We start from the raw sequence: 24398 nt of genomic DNA on the forward strand, positions 1-24398 counted from the left end.
CCATCAGCGAATATTGCATACGGGAAGGGAAGTGTTCGACGCCACTGTATGAATCTCGCGTTCTTGAGAAAACAGATCCTTCCAAACAACTAAATGTATAGTAAAGCAGAATGTTCTAAGTCAGTTACCTTTCAAGCAGTATCACCGACTCATCTGATTACGCTCTATGAGAGTACCAGCATTACCTAAAAGATCTGTCTGAGAAAAGAGAGAAGCACTATGAGAAAAGTCTTGGACAGCATCCAGTTCCGTCTGAGCCTTATATTTACAAAGCTGTCAACAGGAAGAATTTCACGATATTTGAAGCACAAAGACAGCTGGAAGCACTTATCAACGACTCACATTTATGATATACTTGGAAACGAAAACTGTCTGAAGCTATATTTAGGAATACAGGTAATTCAGAAACGAATAAGATTACCTTTTACTCGAGAAGAATATTTACACAAATCAGACATCAATGTGATTACTAAGGCACATTGAAGATTATATCCACATGGATGTTTCCCCGATAAAGAGCTCCTGGAGACAAATGTTCATAAGATTTCTTTAGAAAAAATTATACTTCAGCAGTCACTTGGAAAAATGATAGGTACGCGATGCGCAACCTTTATACAAATAAGCATCAGCACCCATTATGAAGGTACCAAAAAGGGGTCTCACGAGTAACACAGGAAATGCATCGAATTTTTATGAATTCTGAATGGCATTACGCGTAATTGGTGGCCTTTTAATAAAGTTCAAATCCCCAATAAACACAACTCTTTTGATACAGGCGATGATTGTGCGATCTTTGAAATAAAGATTACACAACTAGAAAGATTGTGTACGAAAATTACTCACTACAGTAAACGGAAAGTCTCAAGGGCGTTCGATAAACTAATATGCACATAATGTCCATAAAACATATTTAAAATTTGATACCACATTTGCTATTCAGAAACAACATAGCAAACCATTCGAAGCTCCTACTCAAATTACATACCCAGCGAGATTTTACAACGGTGCCAAGAAAATTTGTGAAAGAATTTGACGTTCAAAACTGAGTTAACCCAAGTTCAATTAGACAGGCCATGGATGAAAATTCTTTTCCGGAACAAATCAAAAAAGAGAAAAACCCTTCAGAATGAAAGTGACATACATACCAAAACCTGAGATGTGGGACGAAGGATTTAGTAACATAATAAAAAAACAGTCATTGTTGTATTGGTGATATCACATAAAGATTTTGGTGCTGTGAAGCTTCAAAGAGAATGGAACGTCCTTCACACTGTATAAACTTGCTGGTTTGCGTGCTAAACCCGTGAATATACACTGCAAAACAAAATTAAATAATCACTTCTTCGAAAACGTGTAAATATCTGCCATTCCGACGCATAAGTTTGAAATTTGGCTCAAAAATGCCTGCTACCTTCCTCTGTAATGATGCCAATGCGTGGCGCTCTGTGAAGCCGCCATCGGGCTTGGCGACGCTTCAAACAGTAACGTGTCGCCATATGCAAAAAGGAAAATAGGCCACTAGAGATTTCATGTGAGCCATGAGGAGGTTAATGATGTCGCATTGGCACCAAATTTCACCACAATTCTGCCCAACCCCTCAGGTAGTGCTTGCCTGCCTTCAGGCGCTAGAGCAGTAGCAAGGTAGAATGTGTGTCGAAGCTTCTGACAGGTACATATGTAACGTGCTCAACCAAGGTGCCTGGGTGGCACCAAGGGTGTTGCCAAACTGTTAGGGGGGGGGGGGGGGGGGAAGAGTTTCTTAGAGGGACCCTTTGCCGTTTTATTCATGCACATCTTAATGTTGCATCCTCCGTGATCATGCTATAGTAGGGCGCGATAAAGGAGGAATGAAAAGCGTATGAACTTCTTGCTGCTTCGGATCACGTTGAGGTTTCTCCCATTGGTTTTTACCAGTCCCTAGTGATTCCAAGCTGTACAGCTGAGCAAAAATTGCGGTCGCACTACACTCCAAAGGGGTCAGATCACGTCCAATGGGGTTGCAGCCCCACGATGTCCTAAAAGTAGGGTTGAAACGCTCATGAGGCGGCAGCAAGGTCGAACGTTGTCAAGATCATCATCCTGTTGCTTATCACACTGAGAAGTGTCGTTGTAGAGCGTGAAACGTGTGGGAATCAACGCCCCAAGCGAAGGGGTGGTTTCACTAACGCCCTTTATGCCATCTCCTGAGGCCTTAACGTCTCAACTCTGAGCAGTGGTAAGTCTGAAAAGTTTTTCTCGGCCACCCATAAGGAAACTGCGAGATTTCAACGAGGTTCTAACCTCTATCGCTGAGGCATCAAAAGAAGGGGTGAATTGTGGCTAAGAGGGGGTATGACGACCTTCACATCGTGTGATACGTGCACGGTGGAGTTGGGCAGAATTGTAGTGAAATTTGGTACCAGTGTGACATCATTAATCTCAATACAGTTCACATGAATGTCAGAGCTGTTTTTTTTCGTATCTGGACACCTTGCTGTTTGAAGCATCGCCGATCTCGAGCGTGACGTTGCAGTGCGCCACTCTATTGCGCCATTACAGAGAAAGGTTGTAGGCATCTTCGAGCCAAATTTCAAACTAATGCGTCGAAATGAGAGACAATTACTGTGTTTCGAAAAAGTGATCCTTTAAATTTGTTGTGCAATGTCAAAATTACGATAAACCCTTAAGATGGATGTTTAACTAAAAAAAAAAAAAAAAAAAGTACCATCCTGGAAACGACACCTCTGCAATATTCTTCTACTCTAACCGATAAAGAGATGCTGGCAGTCAATGCACGAGAAACGACCGCTCGAATAAAGAACTGAAATTAATAAAGCTAGACACAACGCAGCTCACTCTATCGAATTACCGCGTGACGTGGCTTAATCACTGGGATGCAGACTCTTATCCGAGATCTGTGAGATACAAATGTCGCTCCCACGGTTCTGATTTAAGTGTTGTATGAAATCCGTAATTCCCTTCAAGCAAATGTCGGGATGATAACTTCAAAAGGGCCAGTGCAAATTCCCTTCCCCATCTTCACACAATAGATTTTGTGCTCAGTACCTAATTTCATCTGCGTCTGAGAGACATCAAACCCTGTGTTTTAATCCTCCATTTCAAACCACAGAGCGAGACGATTTAGTACGTAAGACAGTGAACTCGTATTCGGCAGGAGCAGGATACAAATCCCTGCCCGTCCGCCAAGTTTTAGTTTTCCTGTTGGCTCCCTGTAGGACTTAAGGTGAATGCTGGAATAGATTACAGCCGATTTTCTTCGCCATTGTTGTCCAATGAAGCAAGTGCTCCATCTCTAATGACTACACTGTCGACTGAACATTATACTCTGCTCTTCTTCCTTCCCTCCCTCCGCTTCCCCCTCCTTTCCACAGTTCCTTCTCTCATTATTTCGATCCAGTTCTTACTTCCTTTCCATGACGAAGAAAATTTTCATGATATTCTGCGTTAACATGTGTTAAATAAAACGTAGTGGCAATGCTGTTATAATTCATACCAGACTTTATTGGCAGACGTTCACAGTGTTACATATCCTCAATATAATCGCCCCGCATCTCGGTCACCTTCCTCGACACAGATGTCCTCTGTAGATGTCTCGCAAGGACCGCCCTCTGGCACGCATATCTTCTGTCGAATCGGCTACCGCATTCAATGACCGAGGTGTAACAATGGTATCTTTATGCACTTGTAGAGGAATTGCTCAGTGGGTGCCACAGGGAAGGGAAGTCTCCCTTGGAACGATCGTCACGATGGACGAAATCAGCGTTCGGTTGTGCGAACCACGATTAAAAAGACAATCCAGTGATTGGAAACACCCTGGTTCTACTCGCCCCACCAAAGTGAGGATTGCCGTGGCGCGTACAGCCACACAAACGCAACGGTCGGCTACCGTGGCAGAGTTAAGCGGCGCCTGCAACTTAGTGCCGGCGCGTTCCGCCAGCCGGCGCTAGAGGCGTTCCCGCCAAACATTCAGTCAGCCGCGAACTACGCACGCGCACGAGCATTTTTTCCGGCGCGGATGGTCGGTCACACTATGATATCACCATTCACCAGTCAGGGATCGCCAACGGCCGCCAATCATCACTCCGGAATCAGCGGAGGAAGACTGCAGCTGCCGTGTTAAATAGTCGGAAGAAATGGAAACAGGCGTCTTTCGCCCCGCCGCGGACTGCCGCCCGGGAGATACTTCGACGCAGCCGGAACGTCCAGGTACCACGTCTTCGCTACGCCGGCCATCGACCCTGGACTCTGCGCCCGTCTACTTCCTCGGCATCTGCCGGAAAGCGTCTTGAGAAAACCCAACAAAGGAAAGTAAATTCATTTCAGTTGCTAATATTTCAATTCAATAAGGTGGCATATTCTTTGGTTTGTTATAAAATTTTGGTAGGAGAAGAAGCCTTTTGTTTTCGAAGAAAGTTTGTCTTTTTGTAAAATTGAGCGGTGGCCTTGCTCCACCTAATAAAATTTTTTTGTTCGCACATGGGTGTTAATTGGTGGATATAACAAGGATCACATCACAATCGTCCCCCACTGAGAGGAAAGCGACGGTACCATCTGGTACTGCATCTTATCATCCTTAATGACAATGCGCACTGCGAACCCCGTGCAGGAGCTCCTGCTTACTTTGTAGTTGGAGATACTGGCACCTCCGCCGTATTCACACGACATCAGTCCGTGCGATTACGACCTGTTCAGCAAAATGGAGGAATCTCTTCGTGACACGTGCTACAGCACAAGGGAGACATCATCCGCGCCAGGGGGCGGTCCTTGCGAGACATCGACAGAGATGGACGCGCTGACAGTGTGTGGCGCCTTCCACCTGTATGAGGGAAGGTTATAAAGATGCGGGATTGTTGTATTGAGGGCATGTAAGACGGTGAACGTCTGTCAGTAAAGTCTGGTATGAATTATAACAGTGTTTTCACTACTTTTTATCCAACCGTAGTACACTGTTAGACACAGTAAACGAACAAACAAAGATAAAGAAGCAAGATGAGTGAACGTTTATAACGATGGTAAGAAACTTGGATAGCACAATCCGAGTGAGCAGTAACATAACTATCTCAAAGAAGGTAACAAAACTAAAGGAGGCCTTAAGTCACAGTAATTCGCCGGAATGAGAGTGAAAAACGCACGTCGTGGGACGGCCAGTTGACACGTAGTACAGCATGTGCACTAATATTTATCTCCTTTAGTGGAGGAATGACTCCTTTTATTTAAGTTTCCTTTGTGTTACATAATTTGCGTTAAAGGATCACCAGTAGGACAGGAAACAGCCAGCAGATAATGTTGCGATTATCATTACTTCACGTCGCAACATAAAACAAACATCAAATGTGTAACAGCTTTAATAATTGAATAGTGAATTCATGACGAATTATTAAAACTGATTGCTTTTATCAATTATACAGTAAATTATGTTTTATTGCTTAAAGAAATAAATAGCTGTGCAATCCGAACTAAGATGTTAGCAACAGATTCATAACGAAAACTAACGTTCCTACATAAGCAGACATGCGCCTGCTGTGTCTATTTATGAATCGGCCTCGAGCTGGTCTGAGCCACTTAGACTGTATATGGCAGCAGTCTGCTCGCCTTCCTGCAGTTTTTCTACTGTAATGATATGACGCAACACCAGAATAGCTCAGGCCCATCTATTCGCCATTTTTTACTCTCCAACAAATATTGCTGTAAATCTCAATGCTTTATATATAACTTCCAGAGTACATAACTTCATTAATAAGTAGTCCACAGATGTTTTCATATATTAAACCTACCTTCTTTTTTCTTGTGCCGCAGCCCTCACACATTCTCGTACATACAGGCGTAAGCTATCTTCATCTCAACCACGGCGTAAGAACTACATCGCAGAGAGCATTTTATGAAATTTTTTATCAGACTCTTTCAAATACTACCCTCCTAATAATTCGTATTGTGATGACAGAAAGAACTATAAACACTGTAATGCAAAACAGATTGCTGTGTACGGTCCCTGGTCATAAGTTAGTGCAGGAGTGCTCTTATTTAAATCGAAATTTCGCAGTCGTGTTTCAGAAGCTCAAAAGTATGACTTTGTTGGGAGGTGATTCTTCTCTCGTTGGCCGGCCGGTGTGGCCGTGCGGTTCTGGGCACTTCAGTCTGGAACCGCTTGAACGCTGCGGTCGCGGGTTCGAATCCTGCCTCGGGCATGGATGTGTGTGAAGTCCTTAGGTTAGTTAGGTTTAAGTAGTTCTAAGTTCTAGGGGACTGATGACCACAGATGTTAAGTCGCATAGTGCTCCGAGCCATTTGAACCATTTCTTCTCTCGTTGGAGTTAATCTCGGTGGAAACCTCGGTATTATTCCATTAACCATAAAATGCCCATTAGTAACGATGCATACTTTTCCTTGTTAAGCAATATTGAGCGTGTGCCATTCAGTCATCTCAACCCCGTAACACCACAGCCACCAGCTGTAATGGCAGCTCATGTATAAAGTTTGACTACCATGTTGGGATAACATCCTGTTGGAAAAATTTCTTTTCACTTCATAGGATCACAGTTGCAATGAATCCGTTTCTTTGTTGGATGACAATTAGAGACATGGATTACATATCTTGGTAGTACTTCTTCGCTTAATGTGAGTCATCAACAGTCACTGTATTTCGTGTATCAACTAGGTGTCGGCAAAGTGACGAAATGCTCTCCTGTCAACTACACGTTTTACACATATTCCGTACCCAGGTACAGGAGCTTCTCCTCGGCGTTGTTCTGCAGCAGCAATTTGGTATTGTACGCGTCTTAGTATTCACCAGTTGTTCACTACGTCTTTAGTGTACACTAGATAAAATTCGTTTTTACTGCACGTTAAGCCGATACGAACTTGTGTGGAACATGCTTGTACTGTGATTTTCTTTCTTCTTCGATGCTGAACGCTGCGCAGCCTACTACGTCGCAACTACGATATTACTTCCACAACACGCAAAGCCGTGACTACGTGGTGATGAGACACCAGCCGAAAGTATATATCAGGAGCAAACTTCGATCCGTGGTCTTGTTCTATACTATCACTTTCAATAATTATATAGAGTCATCAACCTTCCTACTACCCTCGAGACAAGGTTAACAAGTTTTCCAATACGGTTCTTAACCATATCACTCTGACTGCATAAGATAATTTCATGCTCGTACACTGTGGTAGATTTTATGACTACACACGTATTTCATTTCTCCACTGACGATATCAAAAACTTCTACAGTTCTATTTTCACAAACAAAGAACAAACTCGAACAGTTGCCCTGCCCTTTTTTTTAAGTTACAGAATTGTTTTAATATCTCTCTAGTTCATGACCAAGTTCTGTAGCTAATTTATTTCTGACATTCACAGGTTTTAACATTCCCGGGCCTGACGCAGATTGCCCTCATGCTCTTTCACATTTCAGTCCCACCTCTTTTGCTCTGAATGAGTCTATACCTTCCATTTGGATCTAAACTATCTACTGGCCAATGAGACTCATTATTGATCAAGTAATGCCCCTGAACAATGATACCATCTATTATCAAACACAAGAATCCATTCGGATAAGTGTACAATCCAAAAAAAATTCATCATCGTACGGAAGACCCTGACCGTTAGTCCAGAGGAAGCCACAACAGTCTTCGGACTACATTCCACGTTCGGTGATTTCCATCTTTCTTCCTTCCATATATCTCCTCTGTTTGCTTCGGTGCAGTCACACCCACAGTCTCTTTTTCTTGCGATATTCGCGTTCTCTGGATCGGCACTCGCCCGTAATGGATTTGGTAATTATCATATTTATGTGGCCGTATGCGTGCCTTTCGCCATTTTTGCAATGGTCATCAATATAGGAGACATTCTCTCTCGGCCATCAAGCACCTCATCCCCCACTCTGGAGGGCCAGCGAAACCACTGGGGAAATCACGCTTTTTAACGTGAAGTCCTGTCCCAAACATTTACCTAAGCCACATAAGCATTAATAAATCACGCTCTACGTGTTTCACTGCTTATCAACACAACAAAATAAACAGACATTTGCACCCCTTCCTGCGTCCATGTATCTGCGCACATGGATCGTTAGTGATCCATCACAGTGTATACCATCTCCTGTGATCAACATCAAAGGATTTTGTCCTCCGCCGCGCGAGGTGGCGCAGTGGTTAGCACACTGGACTCGCATTCGGGAGGACGACGGTTCAATCCCGTCTCTGGCCATCCTGATTTAGGTTTTCCGTGATTTCCCTAAAATCGCTTCAGGCAAATGCCGGGATGGTTCCTTTGAAAGGGCACGGCCGATTTCCTTCTCCATCCTTCCCTCACCCGAGCTTGCGCTCCGTCTCTAATGACCTCGTTGTCGACGGGACGTTAAACACTAATCTTCTCCTCCTCCTCCGATTTTGTCCTCTCTGATATTATGGGTGCCTTGAAACCGTTTTCATGTCATTATTATTAAAAATTGAATATTGCACTACATGCGTCAGCACTTAACTGCCGTGTGCACATGTGCCTGTCACATCAAACTGACAGTCAAGGGGTAAACGAGATGCAGCGTTGGAGATACAATTGTAACGTTCTACAATCAACAACGGAAAGATCACATAGTGGAGAACGCTACCTCGTTGATCTCCATGATCGTGTTGGTCCTTCCTGCCGTTTTCTATCATCATTAATCGATTTTCGGCCGCTCTCGATCCGCAAATGATATTTCAGTAGTTATGTCTGATCCAAGCAGGGGTCAATAAAGACATGTTGAATCGTTGGCATTATATTATTATTGTTGTTGTTGTTATTGTGAGAACTTGTCTCTTACCATTTCACACAATTTAGAACAGCATTTTACGCACACACGTTGCTGTTGTCGGTTAAACATTTCAAGATTTTCCATTTTATCAGAGGTAGTTTCATATACATAAGGCAAAATTGAAACATTGAGTTCCGTGCCTCAGTCGGTAAAAACGGAACCCTTAGAGCATCACTTCGTTGTCCGTCTATCTTTCTGTCTGTCCGACTGTTAAAAACCAATTTTCTCAGGAACGTTAGACGTATCAAGTTGAAATTTATGTCACATACTAAGGTCTACGGTCCCTTGGAAATGTAAAGGACTGAATCTTCTAAGTCAATGCTGTCAAAAGACACGACCATTTATGTCACGTATTTTGACACTCGAAAACTCACTCATTAAAACCTACAGCGTACTTCCCGTTGACTTAGAATCATGAAAGTTGGCAAGACTGCCTCTTTAGAAGAAGGCGTGGTTATCCTCGCCGAAACCTAGGTCAACATCCGGTTTCTATTAGCAATCGAGGTGGATTCTTTATAATCATTAAATTATTCACGATTGCTGACGCGCTGTAATGTTAAAAGCTCTTAAAATTAAAACATTCTCGAGAGTCTTGGAATTCCCGGAACCGATTTCTTGCCAGTATCAATCCGTATAACACGTAAAAATCATTGAGATTATCGACTCCCAGAGCGGAGGAACTGTCAGAATACATAATTAAGTTTGCATGAACCCTCGGAGCGTGAATCCTACTCGCACCTGTCCATTACTTTTCCTTTTTGTAAGTCAGTGCTGGTTATCCAGCCTCTTGAGTGAGTAGATTCTACCTCTGATTTTAAAATATCTGCAGAATATACTGTCATAACTTTTTCATGAGCCTCCAAAAGTTTCCGAAGCATCAGTCCCTTTAGATGCTGGAACAGGTGGAAGACAGAGGACGCCAAATCTTTTAAACGGAGTGAATGTTTCAAACATTCGTGTTTCGAAACCCTCAGTTTTCCCGCTTCAAAATACCTTTGTGAACAGGTGCATGGTCTTGAATAAATATGATTTTTTTTTTCAATCCAGGCTTTATCGTTCATTCCAGTCAGTTGCACCAGCACATTTGCTTAGTATCTTCAAGGTGGTAAATGGTAACGAGTCCTTTCGTCCTTGAAAACAGTGGCCATAATCCTGCGATACATGAAACGCACACTTTTTTTTTGCCGGGTCACCTTCATTAATCCATCTTCTGTTGCTGTTTTGTGAAATGGTTAAACCGTGACATGTCCACTGACATAAATTGGCACACCATGTCGATTCATTTCTCTTCATGCCGCCCCAAACATCCGTTTTCGCATTTTCTTATGGCTATCACTCAAGACATAGGGCATCCATTCTGTAAAAACTTTTCTCATAGTTAATTCTTCTGTTAAAATGTACCGAACCCTTCAGTTCGATATACTTGTGCCATCAGCTACTCCTACACCATTAACTGGAGACCTTCCAGTGCCACATTGTGCACTTTCTCCATTTTTTCATCGCTTGCAGTTTCTGGTCATCCTTCACCTGGCTCACCTTCAACAGAAGTACAGTTACATTTGAATTTAACAATTCATTTATTGACTGTAGAAAATGAAGGTGCATACTTCTTAGAAACCTTGAGTGAATTTCCTTTGGCGATGAACCGTCCGAAATAAAGTATTTTATAAAGATACGGTATTACAGTGGATAACACTGGAACGAAACACACATCATTACAAATATTTCAGAAAGCCACACGAATTAACTTATTTCGAAAATCACGTTGAGACTTGGTTTATATTACTATACAACATTTACCAACGTTACAAACACAATCATTTAATCGTTGTCAGTGCCATCTCTGCACAAGGTCAAGAATTTTCACCTTGCCCTTGTACCATTAGAGCCATAAAATAACAAAGACTACATGCATTTCGCTTGATTGTCTGAAACAAGTACGGCCACCGCCACCTAGTTCATTTAAACAAACAGTGACAAGTTAGCAGCGCAGGCTACAAAGTTGATGCAATTAACTCTTTCGCAGTCATAATTTTGGCTTTGATACTAATTAATGTTGAAAGGTTTTGTAGCTAAACCTGTATTTAATTCAGCATATTAGGGTGTGCTACTGTTTACATTGGATTCTTCACTACACCTTTCCTAATAAAGTTACCAATGCTTCCCTTACCTACACATTCAGCAACTGGACCTATCCTGAGGTTTTTGCACCATGAGCACCCAACAGTAACCGTCTAAAGGCACGGAATCTCGAAATGAAGCAATTCTCTGCTGGTTTTAGCAGTACACCATACGTCACTGCTCCATTTCTCTGCTGTTGTTGCTCGAATTTGCTACCCTCGTTATTGGTTTATTATCTTTTCTGGAAATGTATTTTTTGCTTTATTCCACAAATATTCCCTGGAGTGGACGTAATTGTTTTGAAACTAGAAACTTCACTTTCGCACTAATTTATGTTTATTGCTTAGTAGAAAATTATTTTGATCTATGAGGTTAAACCTTATGTTGCCATTTGACAACAATGTGGACAGGAAGCTACAAAAGGAAAACAAAATAATTTTTGTTATTAAAACCAAATTACATTGTTACTAAAGCGTTCTTGCACTTGTTAAAATGTAATCCTCCACTAATACGCCTGCGCACTCGATCAATAATGGATCACAATGACAGCTGCACTTCTGTACCAGAATCCCACTAAATTATTTGAACTGATGTACTAGAAACGCAAATCTTTTAAAAGAAGGCATTAATGTTATGCAGGACGTTCCGGCAGCAACGGAATTCCTATATAATGGAAGTATGCGGAAGATTTGGAACGGAAAACAGTCAATCGATCTTTTTGAAAAATGTAGGATATTAGTCTTCCGAGAGAAACAGTGCCGAGTGGGCATACGTATCGGCGTAGTCATTTCTCAAGTCTCTGACAGTGAGCTATGTTCTGCTGGCCAGCGTGCTGTGCTGGTCCGTTACCTCTCAGCAACTCTCGCTCCAAGTCTTGTGTCATTGCTGACTGGCTGCTTCTCGATGTTTGAGTCTACCACCAGTATTGTGATTTACTGCAAAAAATGGATTTGTTTCATTAGTTTGAATGATCCTCTACTTACGTTTCAAACTGCCTAGCGTCTTGTCTATAATTCTCTCGCAAAACTATCCACCTAAGTCGTCACATTACAAGTTCTCATTTTTTGTTTTTTAGTCTGCCGTACTTCAATTCCTATGTATTAGAATGTTGTGATCAACTGCAGACATCGGTATTTCCACTGTGAGATGTCAACAAATGAAGTAAATAAGAAGTTACCATTCCCACTTCAAGGCCTGAATTTGCGCTTCCGCTGCAAATAATACAGTTTTATAACTGATAGTAGCTAATTTGCAGATGTAGATGAGAGTTGTTTTTGTTCTGTTAACTATTCTCTATCGTACAATGTTACTCCACGATGTTTGTGAAATCGAAACATCAAAATAGAAAATTTGGTGAACTACGTCTACAGTGTTTCTAGAGTTCTGGGTAACTGCAGCCAATTCAATTTTTAAATTCCCTTCTGACTGGCACAATCTTTTTTCGCAATATCTTCATCCATTGGCTAAATCTCGCCACAGTACTCAGTAATCAGTTTTCGGAGTCTTCCGAAAATACCATTTTGGAATAATTAAGTGCAGGTACTCCAGTGTGGACTATAATTATTGTCCGGCAACATATGCTAATGCGTTAATGCGATACCGATTTACGCTAGAAAAAATTTATTTCCAATTTAGGGCCACCAGATGAAAGTCTGGCAATGTACACCTTCTCTTCGGCGTCTCCGCTGCTCATATAGAACAAATTGCGTAAATAGTAGTTAATAATAAAAGTAACGTTATGCCTTTCTCACTTCTTTGGCCTTCTCTGCTCATGTCCAGTTCCTAATCCATTACATATAGAAACATTTCTATTCGTCTTTGTTGCATTAACAGCATCAGATTCGCACCTGGTGGGCAAAATTGGAACTAATTTTTTCCAGCGTAAATCGGTTCTGCATTAACGCATTAGAATATCTACCAAGTTTCACTTCCATACCATAACTACAGCCGACACAGGGCCCATGTGAGTCGCTGAACTTTAATTACAGCCACTCGGCACACGTACTGACCATTACTTGTATATATCGAAATTATTTGGCGACGCCCTTATCAAGTCATCCATGATACAAGGAAAGGAACATTCAGAACATTTCAAAAGAAGGTCCCATGTTCCACACGTTCCACAGTTTCGGAAACGGAACTCTTGTAAAAATAAAAACTTGTTGTGTGAATGTAGTCAGTCAGTTCAAGAGATAGTGGTATCCTCCCTATCAACTAATCTCCACTATCTGTAACACTGCAACACGAATGTTTGTTTACTTTGCCTACTTCCAGTCTACACTAAGGTGTCAAAAATCATGGGATACCTCCTAACATCGTGTCCGACCTCCTCTAGCCCGACGCCGTACAGCGACGCTGCGTGGCATGGACTCATCAAGTCTTTCGAAGTCCCCTGCAGAAATATTGAGCCATGCTGCCTCTATAGCCGTCCATAATTGCGAAAGTATTGGTGTAGGGTTTTGTTCAGGAACTGATCTCTCGATTATGTCCCACAAATCTTCGATGGAATTCATGTTGGGTGATCTGGATGGCCCAACTCGAATTGTCCAGAATGTTCTTCAAACCAATTGTGATCAACTGTGGCCCAGTGACATGGTACACTGTCATCCATAAACATTCCGTAGTTGTTTTGGAACATGAAGTCGATGAGTAGCTGCAAAAGATCTCAAAGTAGCCAAACATAACAATATACAGTGAATTATCGGTTCAGTTTGACCAGAGAACCCAGTCCATTCCATGTAAACACAGCCCACACCATTATGGAGCCACCGCCAGCTTGTACAGTCCCTTGTTGACAACTTGGGTCAATGGCTTCGTGGGGTCTGTGTTACACTCGAACCCTACCATCATCTCTTATCAACTGAAACCGGGACTCATCCAACCAAGCCATGGTTTTCCAGTCGTCTAGGGTCCAACCGGTATGGTCGTGAGTCCAGGAGAGGCGCTGCAGGCGATGTCGAGCTGTTAGCAAAGGCACTCGCGTCGGTCGTCTGCTGCCATAGGCCGTTAACGCCAAATTTCGCCGCACTGTCCTAATGGATACGTTCGTTGTACGCCACACTGGTTTCTGAGGTTATCTCATGTGCGACCGCTACGGTCGCAGGTTCGAATCCTGCCTCGGGCGTGGATGTGTGTGATGTTCTTAGGTTCGTTAGGTTTAAGTAGTTCTAAGTTCTAGGGGACTGATGACCTGAGAAGTTAAGTTCCATAGTGCTCAGAGCCATTTGAACCATTTATTTTATGCAATGTTGCTTGTCTTTAAGCGCTGACAACTCTACGCATACGCCGCTGCTCTCACCAGTTAAGTGAAGGCCGTTTGGCCACTGCGTTGCCAGTGGTGAGAGATAATGCCTGAAATTTGGTATTCGCGGTACACTCTTGGATATCGGAATATTGAATTCCCTAGCAATTTTCGAAATGGAATATCCCATGGGTATAGCTCCTACTACAAATCCGCGTTCAAAGTCTGTCGATTCCTGTTGTGCGGCCATAATCACACGGGAAACCTTTTCACATGTATCACATGAGTGCAACTCGTGTACGCGACGCTGTCTCCCTCTGTATATGTGCGTATAGCTATCCCGTGACTTTTGTTACCTCAGTGTATAATATTTTGGGCCACTCCGTGCTCTCACTAAGTATCTTCGCCCAGAAACAGGCGGTCAGACTGACGCAATCACTAGGTAGGCCATTGATATTGTGTCTGAGAAGACTAATTCTGCCCTCCCTGCGCAAATATTTCGTCCCGACATTTGATGTTGACAGTACTGGTTCATTCAGAAGAGACTGCAACGTTCATTCAGTGAATACTACATAGGAAAACGACATACACTTAGATAACACTTCCTTAGCCACTGTACAAAAAGGTGTGCACTATTCACCACGTTTCCTTTTCAGCACACCTCCAGCAGAACTGAAAAAAAGAGTGGGTGATACAACCCAAGTATTCAAGTCGAAGTTCTGTTCTGTACAGGGGTTCCTTGCAGTAGCTGAGAACTTTTTTCTGTAATGTATTATTGATTCGTATTTTTGTGTTCTATTAGTTCTTCAATTCTTTGTTTATAAATTTTCTAATCAGCATTCTGTGCACTACGTATTGACGCGTTCCATGAGCAAGTAACTTTGGCTCGTATAGTTCTAAGAAACCTTATCTTCCCTCATTTCTCCTTGTCATCTGGTAGGAGATTTGAGAATGGGTGCAACTAACGAGCAAGAGGATACTTCTCTGTTTCCACAAGCAATTGCGAGTCCAATAGACCTCCAGCAGAGCGCAGAAATCTTCTGGATTTTAGCCGTCACTTATTAGACAGTTACTCATAAAATGTATGACATTTGTAAGATAATGTCTTGCGTATCTTCAATAGCTATTTCTCGACTTAAGCCCATTGGAGTCATACCTGTGAAGCAATAAGGTTTCTGTTACACTGTTGTTAAAAATCCCATAATTTTAAGCCGAAACGTCTGATTTGTATGACTTTTCCATGTTTGGCATCGCATAATTTGTACCAATCAGGATAATTACAGTCTACGGTGCAACGTCAAACGTCGATGACAAAGATTAGCAAGAAAGGCTCTATATTTTTACGTATTTGATTATTATATCAGAAGTAAGAAAAAATGGAAGAAAAGCTAATCCTTTCAACGGGACTATCTATATTAACTATACTGATACAGCAAGCTCTCATCACTAACTAAAAATTAAAGCATGTTATTGGCTGCAATGCTACGTTCTCATAAAACTGCAGGAAGGCGATTGACGCTAGCGCAGGTCACTATCCCTCCTCGAGGAAAACAACATATAATCAGAAAAGTAATCTGATATTTTCGACCAGACACGATATACACTCCTGGAAATTGAAATAAGAACACCGTGAATTCATTGTCCCAGGAAGGGGAAACTTTATTGACACATTCCTGGGGTCAGATACATCACATGATCACACTGACAGAACCACAGGCACATAGACACAGGCAACAGAGCATGCACAATGTCGGCACTAGTACAGTGTATATCCACCATTCGCAGCAATGCAGGCTGCTATTCTCCCATGGAGACGATCGTAGAGATGCTGGATGTAGTCCTGTGGAACGGCTTGCCATGCCATTTCCACCTGGCGCCTCAGTTGGACCAGCGTTCGTGCTGGACGTGCAGACCGCGTGAGACGACGCTTCATCCAGTCCCAAACATGCTCAATGGGGGACAGATCCGGAGATCTTGCTGGCCAGGGTAGTTGACTTACACCTTCTAGAGCACGTTGGGTGGAACGGGATACATGCGGACGTGCATTGTCCTGTTGGAACAGCAAGTTCCCTTGCCGGTCTAGGAATGGTAGAACGATGGGTTCGATGACGGTTTGGATGTACCGTGCACTATTCAGTGTCCCCTCGACGATCACCAGTGGTGTACGGCCAGTGTAGGAGATCGCTCCCCACACCATGATGCCGGGTGTTGGCCCTGTGTGCCTCGGTCGTATGCAGTCCTGATTGTGGCGCTCACCTGCACGGCGCCAAACACGCATACGACCATCATTGGCACCAAGGCAGAAGCGACTCTCATCGCTGAAGAAGACACGTCTCCATTCGTCCCTCCATTCACGCCTGTCGCGACACCACTGGAGGCGGGCTGCACGATGTTGGGGCGTGAGCGGAAGACGGCCTAACGGTGTGCGGGACCGTAGCCCAGCTTCATGAAGACGGTTGCAAATGGTCCTCGCCGATACCCCAGGAGCAACAGTGTCCCTAATTTGCTGGGAAGTGGCGGTGTGGTCCCCTACGGCACTGCGTAGGATCCTACGGTCTTGGCGTGCATCCGTGCGTCGCTGCGGTCCGGTCCCAGGTCGACGGGCACGTGCACCTTCCGCTGACCACTGGCGACAACATCGATGTATTGTGGAGACCTCACGCCCCACGTGTTGAGCAATTCGGCGGTACGTCCACCCGGCCTCCCGCATGCCCACTATACGCCCTCGCTCAAAGTCCGTCAACTGCACATACGGTTCATGTCCACGCTGTCACGGCATGCTACCAGTGTTAAAGACTGCGATGGAGCTCCGTATGCCACGGCAAACTGGCTGACACTGACGGCGGCGGTGCACAAATGCTGCGCAGCTAGCGCCATTCGACGGCCAACACCGCGGTTCCTGGTGTGTCCGCTGTGCCGTGCGTGTGATCATTGCTTGTACAGCCCTCTCGCAGTGTCCGGAGCAAGTATGGTGGGTCTGACACACCGGTGTCAATGTGTTCTTTTTTCCATTTCCAGGAGTGTATTATTCCTTTAATTCCGTTTTCAGTTGTTTTGGAATATGCAATGCTTATTTCGTCTAAACACCATACTCGATGGCAACTGAAACGGAAATTACTACCTGTGATGCTCCTGGATAATGTACAAATTCGTCAGCACTATTTTTCCACAGCAAAACTGCAGCCTACATTGTTCCCGTGTCTTTCGAAGTCGTTGAGGGGAGTTGCATGTGTGTTGCAGTGATCAACGGTGAAAAAGCAGCTTTCAACACGCCAACATTTGCACAGAAACGTGAACGCACACTGGATATGCTCATCAAGGACCTCTACTCGGAACACATGATCGAAGGAAGAGGGGTGAGCGCTCCACTCTACCCCTGTAGCATTTATTGTCACATACAGAAGATCTCTTCGTGGTCTCCAATTCAGTCTATATACAGTTAATTTGCCAAACGAGTCTCTAAAAAAATAACATAGAAAGGCTACAGCACATAATCATTAATCAAAATTCCTGTTACTACTTCATTAATGCGCTTTTCAATAGATCACAAAATTCATAATTTATCATTCGCTATAACCATGGTATTGTAGAGTTTTAATGTCAAATCTGGTTAATATTTTACGTGCAGGCACAATATTTTTGGCATAAACAATAAATTATGAGTTTCTTCGATGTATTTCAACATAAATGTTTCCATGTCTTGAAATTCTAATGCGAATCGAGTGGCAGTAACATCCAGGGTAGAAGTTCGAAAGTTACTGCTCTTTCCTCCTTTATTTCATTCTGCGTTATCCTGTTTCTGTAACCATTCGTAATGAGAGGTGTTCTGTCATGATCATTTAATGACGTTATAATCGTGATAGAAAATTATTATTCGTGTGCCATATATATAAGGCCCAACATTTAAAATACCACTGAAAACCCATTTCTCTGTTAACTTCCACGCTATGGAGTAGGTTATACAACACTCTTCCACTGTAGAATGACCGAACCATAAAGATTATTGTTAGACCAAGTGTGACAAAGAAATGTCTTTGCTAAATGATTCATAATCAGCAGTTAAATGGATTACTTCAGGATCAGCTAAATACGTTATTAAAACATACGAAAGAAAATATATTAAAGTATTCTATGTCTTGCATACATGTATCGTGCCGTCTAAATAAGATGCAAGGAACAAGCTTATTACAATTCTGTGTTCTCAGATGTATCGAATATTCTCAGACGTATCAGTGTGACGATAATAAGAAGTAAGAAGCCGTGACAAAACATCAGACAACATTTATTGTGAACGTAACCATTAAATATATCTCATCAGTTTCACAAATAATTTGTAAATAAAGACTTTTGTGGAAAATCCTTCAACAATTCTATTTACAGAAGAAGAATTTCACGCATTTGACTGTAAGTAAACACTAGGAATTACGGTGGAAAGAGCGTACCAAGAACAGTACTATTTGCTTTCCTTAACTGAATGTCTCAAATGAGCAAGCAACGAAATATTATGTTCAAAAACCTTATGTTCATCAACGTTCAGATCGCCTTCGTCCAGGAAGATATAGATCAAAGTAATTGGAACTTATCTGAGATAAATCTGAAACCATAAAGAAAGAAGAAACTTCTCATGGATCTGCAAAAGACGGGATTAGTAGAGCCTCTTTGTGCATATTAATAGCGACTCGCATAGATACACATTAAACTTCTTTTGTCTGAATGACAATTAGATAGTTAGATAATGAGAATTAAGATGTGAAATAAACTGCAGTATAAAAAAGGTTAACAGAGTTATAAAATCAATGAAGACAAAGATATCTTCCAAGAATTGGTAAATTACGAAGCAGTTATCTAAAATAACAAACATTTATATAATTTTGACTTCAAGACAGGCTGAAAATAAGTTCTAACACTAATACAAGATCTCCCGGTGATAAAAGTCTAAAACTGTAAAACGGAAAGGTTTCATACCAACGCTAAGACAGTTTAGATTTGAAACGACTGATTAACAGCCGTCTTCAAAAATTAATTCGCTACGTTTCTGTATACGAAGTCTGAATAACTTCGAAACTGCACAGGCTCAGAAGATCATTCACATTGTCAAAGGTGAGTCGTTGGAACAAACGACAGTATACCGTAGCCATTTCTATTCGTCCCATACTACCAGCAATCCTAATAGAAACTTATTTCCACACAACTATAATGAGGAAGCAGCAGATGCTAAACTTATTATTCCACATCATTATGTAACTCCTGACAGGGTAATTTTGTATATCCAGTTTTTTATTTAATAAGGACTATTAAGTAGTTCGGATTAATACAACGTCACATAAAAAGTTTCAGTACAGATGGCATTTGTAACTAGTCCTGTATATCCACTGTGTGCACAAGGACGCCAATGGCTAATTAACATTTTTTATAATAATAGTAGAGTGAAGTATAAGTTGGTGATGGGGTTTATGAGTATATTCAAAAAGATGATATAGTAAATGAAGATAAATAATGTTAAGCAAAGAAGTAGAAACATGAATGACAGGACTTATTCAAAATAACCTGATAATAGTGTCGCCATTTGCAGCATGATTACAGGACTGTCATATTAATGTATTCTGTCAACCTGATAGCAAAAATTACCATAGCATGGATAAATATGGATGACGGCCTGAGTCATGGCAGGGTGATACGACAAATGGGAAAGACAGCCACTGACGGCTGTAGCAGGCACATGTGCACGACAATATTGCCATTAATTGAACGAATCCATTGCGTTACTGCGCATGGCCTAAGGAATCGGACTGACGTGCAGGGGTTGGTGGACGGGATTCAGACCTCTCTTGTTCGATAATTACCATACTCTTACGGCCTGGCTCTACAAATGATTACAGGACTGTCATATTAATGTATTCTGAGTTTCAACCTGATAGCAGAAATTACCATAGCATGGAAAAATATGGATGCATGAAAATTCACACAGTCTGCAAAGATCAAATTTCCACTGTCTCCTTAGTGACAGAGTCACGTTAATTTAAAGTATGTACCAGTTACCGCATCTGCTTAATCAAGATCCTTAGCTTACTCATGAGGCTGTATTTAAGTATGTAGATTTTCTTCATCGCGTAATCACTGCCACACGCACGCGGATTATTATTAATACTTGGGACTCTGAGAACATGACTATCCATCACAGAGTCCAACAGCTTTTTCTTTCTCTTAAGAAGTCTGACACCAATATATTCACTCTCCTGTTTAAGGTTCGTCTTATTTTACTGGATATTCCTCCACATAACACAAATTGATTTAATTGAGGTCCTCGAAAGCCATTTTTGTTCTGAACATAGTGGTCACGTGCTCCGTTTCGACATCAAGATGGCCATCCGACGTGCTTCAAGGGCTGTTATCTTGCATTGTGAAGCGAAAAACGATGCTGTATCATCAAATAAAAACTAGCGACGATGTAATATCGGATTTCTGGGTCATTCCTGAGCATTACTATCTATGGATTCCCATTATTTATGTTACTGTCAGATGTTTCTCTGTCAAAAACAATGGAGCGTAATTTCAAAAGATGGGAACTTTAACAAAAGCTAACGGAAAAGAAATTCATAGAAAACAGTAAACCGAAAAAGTTTTTTGTGGAGAACTTTTGCAGTTTGTCCGGTGTTATTCTCTGCCCACTGTTATCAAATACAGTGACTGTAGGTTCGACGAAGACAACACTACGCCAGTGCGTATGCTCCACGTGAGGATGCAATGCTTCAAATATTTAGAGCTACTAATTACGCCGATAACCGTATTTCCTAAGGAAGACTGCTTGTGTATGTGTGTACAGACGTGTAATGGGAAAATCAAAAATAATTTTACCTTCGCTTAATCAGTAATACTGAAAAAAGCAAAATACAGCAGCGTTATTGTCTGTGGATTCCCATTATTTATGTTAGTGCCAGTTGCTTTTCTGTCGAAGACAATGATGCGTGATTTCAAAAGACAGAAATTTCAACAAAACGCTAATGGAATAAAATTCATGGAAAACAGTAAACTAAAGAATTGCAATAATCACAGATTGAGCAACGGAGACTGAAGGACTTAGTCTGCCTTAACTTTTAATTGTGGAGAATTGTTTGGAATAAATCAAATGCTGTCTTAGATATTAGTGAATGCGGTAAAATATCTTTCTGGTGATAAGCGAGATCGGACAACATAAGTAGGATCCTAAAGGGAAATAAGTAATTTGAAACAGGCTACTGACAGAAAAAAATATACACCAGTCTCTTTCTTGTTGCACTGAAAAATGATTCATTTTAATTTTTTGTTAACGTTACCGACAATCGTAACGGAGACTCATAAATATAAGATCTAGATCTTTTTACCAAAACAGGCTTCCAGAGGAAGAACGGCGATTATCAGTAAAATGTAACTCATTTTAGGAAAGATAGTGAACATTGAAAAAGAGAACTGAAAGATACATAAAACGCAATGTATATGATTTATGAGCATGTCAGAGTGCTAAAATGATACATGAAATTAGATTTCAAAAAATACAGCATATAGCAGTACTGCTGTAAGCATTATTCGAACCATGCTACGGTAAATTCAAGTTTTGATGGCGCATTATGTGTAATATTTTTCATTTACATCAGTTACCTATATAAATGTTAACTGAATACCTCGCTGTACTCTCGCCTTAATGGATTTCTTTTGCAATAGCCTGCCCACTCTTATCAAAACTCATTTGTCTCCTTTCTTTTCTAATTTTCAGTAAGGCGTGAACCATCATAAATTATTTAATGAGTGATGTTTCATTCATTGCGGTTTGTACGTTCATCATTTCAGTAGTCTCATTACACTCATATTGTTAAATTAATCGTAGCTTTCATTGTCGTAGTTGCATTTATTCTTTGTTTTTGCTTTAAACATTTTTGTAGACAAGTTTATTGTATTTCCTTGCACGATTATCGGTTAAATCTCTGCTTTTGAATAAATGTAATAATCACTGATTAAGCAACAGAAATTAATGTTATTAAAAATACCAATCTCTATTTAACTATACAGGACAGAACCAAGCAAGCTATTTATATGCATATTTCCTTTGTACTAATATTTTAAGTGATTTAGACCTATACGGCAGGCTTTACGGAACCTTGACGGATAACTATGGTTGCAAAGTAATCACTTTTTTAAAAAAAATTTGCGATGAGTCTCCGACTGAAGTTTTCCTTTTTAACTTTCGTGAGCTATTATCAAAATGTGGATATTACGAATTTTGTTCGGCAGCAGACCACGTTGACAACGATGGGCACAATCTGAGAGGGGATTTTCAGAGGAAGAACCCATTTCATTTATTTGACCATAATGTTGATAAGTATTATGTAACGTAAGTCTTTTCGTCGCGTGTATGTAACTATATGTAACTTTTTTATATGTTACTTGTTTACCTGCTCAAGCATCAACCGAAGCCACACACAGTAATCGAATACAGTCTCATTCTATTCTTCTGTGGGTACCCAGTGGCAAGCATTACTGGATGTTTCATAAACAGCTTGCGACTTATTTCGCATAATTTTACGTCAAAAGCCTAACGAAGTACTGCTTTTCGGCCTCCACCTGAGCTCACTTAATAACTCATGACACCGAATGCGTCTGTATGGCTACGTGAAATAACAGAATAAAATATGTTCACCATATTAATGTAAATGCGCGATTCCTCTGCAAGGCTAAACGCACATATTCATCGCAAGAGAAATGCTCTGGATCAAAGAGCATCGATTCGATCCTAGTTGCAGGGTTGGACTGAAATAGCGTGACCGGAGCTCGATGCTGGCTGCAAGATGGATGCGTATAGCAACAGGCAATCTATTATTTTGGCTGGGTGTAAAAGTGAATTAAAAAACACGGGAAGTCTGGTAAAACTATATGTATTCTTAATGCTTTTCAATGCACAAGCTGTAGTGATAAAAACGGACAGAAATCCGATGAACGCGGGAGAAAAACGAGAAGCAGTTGCCCCATGGTTTCGCTAAGTACGTAGAGTTTGCCTTCATACTGCAACGTGCATTGGTGCGGCGACACTGACCTCAGTGCCGAATGGAGCCGCGTCGCAAATACGGGATGATCAAAAAGTCAGTATAAATTTGGAAAGTGAATAAATCACGGTATAATGTAGATAGTGAGGTACAAATTGACACACATGCTTGGAATGACATGGGGTTTTATTAGAACCAAAAAAATACAAAAGTTCAAAAAATGTCCGACAGATGGCGCTTCATCTGATCAGAATAGCAATAATTAGCATAACAAAGTAAGACAAAGCAAAGATGATGTTCTTTACAGGAAATGCTCAATATGTCTACCATCATTCCTCAGCAATAGCTGTAGTCGACAAATAATGTTGTGAACAGCACTGTAAAGCATGTCCGGAGTTATGGTGAGGCATCGGCGTCGGATGTTGTCTTTCAGCATCCCTAGAGATGTCGGTCAATCACGATACACTTGTGACTTAGGTAACCCCAAAGCCAATAATCGCACGGACTGAGGTCTGAGGACCTGGGAGGCCAAGCATGACGAAAGCGGCGGCTGAGCACACGATCATCACCAAACGACGCGCTCAAGAGATCTTTCATGCGTCTTGCAATATGGGGTGGAGCGCCATCCTGCATAAACATCGTACGTTCCAGCAGGTGTTTATCAGCCAGGCAGGCGATTCTGTAACATATCGGCGTACCTCTCACCCGTCACGGTAGCAGTTTTGCTGTACAGCGCGATCTGTCGGACATTTTGCGAACTTTTTTTTTTTTTTTTTGTTCTAATAAAACCCCATGTCATTCCAAGCATTTGTGTCAATTTTTGGTCCTCTATCTACATTATTCCGTGGTTTATTAAGTTTTCAAATTTATACTGACTTTTTGATCACCCGGTAGAGGTTCGGCCATCACGGAGGCGTCTGCAACACACGTCTCCTGTAATACTGCCCGTCTACGGGTGATCTCTCGTGCCGTCTCGAAAATCCCTGGCCTGTCTTCGGCGTTTGATTTCAGAGAACTACCTGCACTTACGATAGTCTTCCCATGTTGCGAACCCAGTGGTGTAGCAGGCACGCTCCTCCAAAAGGAAAAACAGAATAATTTGTCTCTGTTAAAGTTCCTGGAAAGATCGATCTAGCACGAGGCCTGAGACTGACAATATCTGTATCTTTTCTGCCTTGTTTGAATTAACGGCCTCGCTTTCACTTCGTCTCCCAATAAGCGGAAATT

At 41.7% G+C, this 24398-nt stretch overlaps 1 protein-coding gene across 1 annotated transcript in view; it reads left to right on the forward strand.

The window, feature by feature from the left end:
• LOC124555947 (GTPase-activating Rap/Ran-GAP domain-like protein 3) overlaps positions 1 to 24398 on the forward strand; it is a 694419-nt gene that overhangs the window by 572483 nt on the left and 97538 nt on the right. Inside the window, exon 13 of the mRNA XM_047129996.1 lies at positions 17398 to 17513. Within this exon, the coding sequence (XP_046985952.1) occupies positions 17398 to 17513 (116 nt within the window). The remainder of the gene's footprint in view (positions 1 to 17397; positions 17514 to 24398) is intronic.

This window comes from Schistocerca americana, chromosome X (assembly GCF_021461395.2).
Source record: "Schistocerca americana isolate TAMUIC-IGC-003095 chromosome X, iqSchAmer2.1, whole genome shotgun sequence".
In the NCBI taxonomy this organism is placed as follows: domain Eukaryota; kingdom Metazoa; phylum Arthropoda; class Insecta; order Orthoptera; family Acrididae; genus Schistocerca; species Schistocerca americana.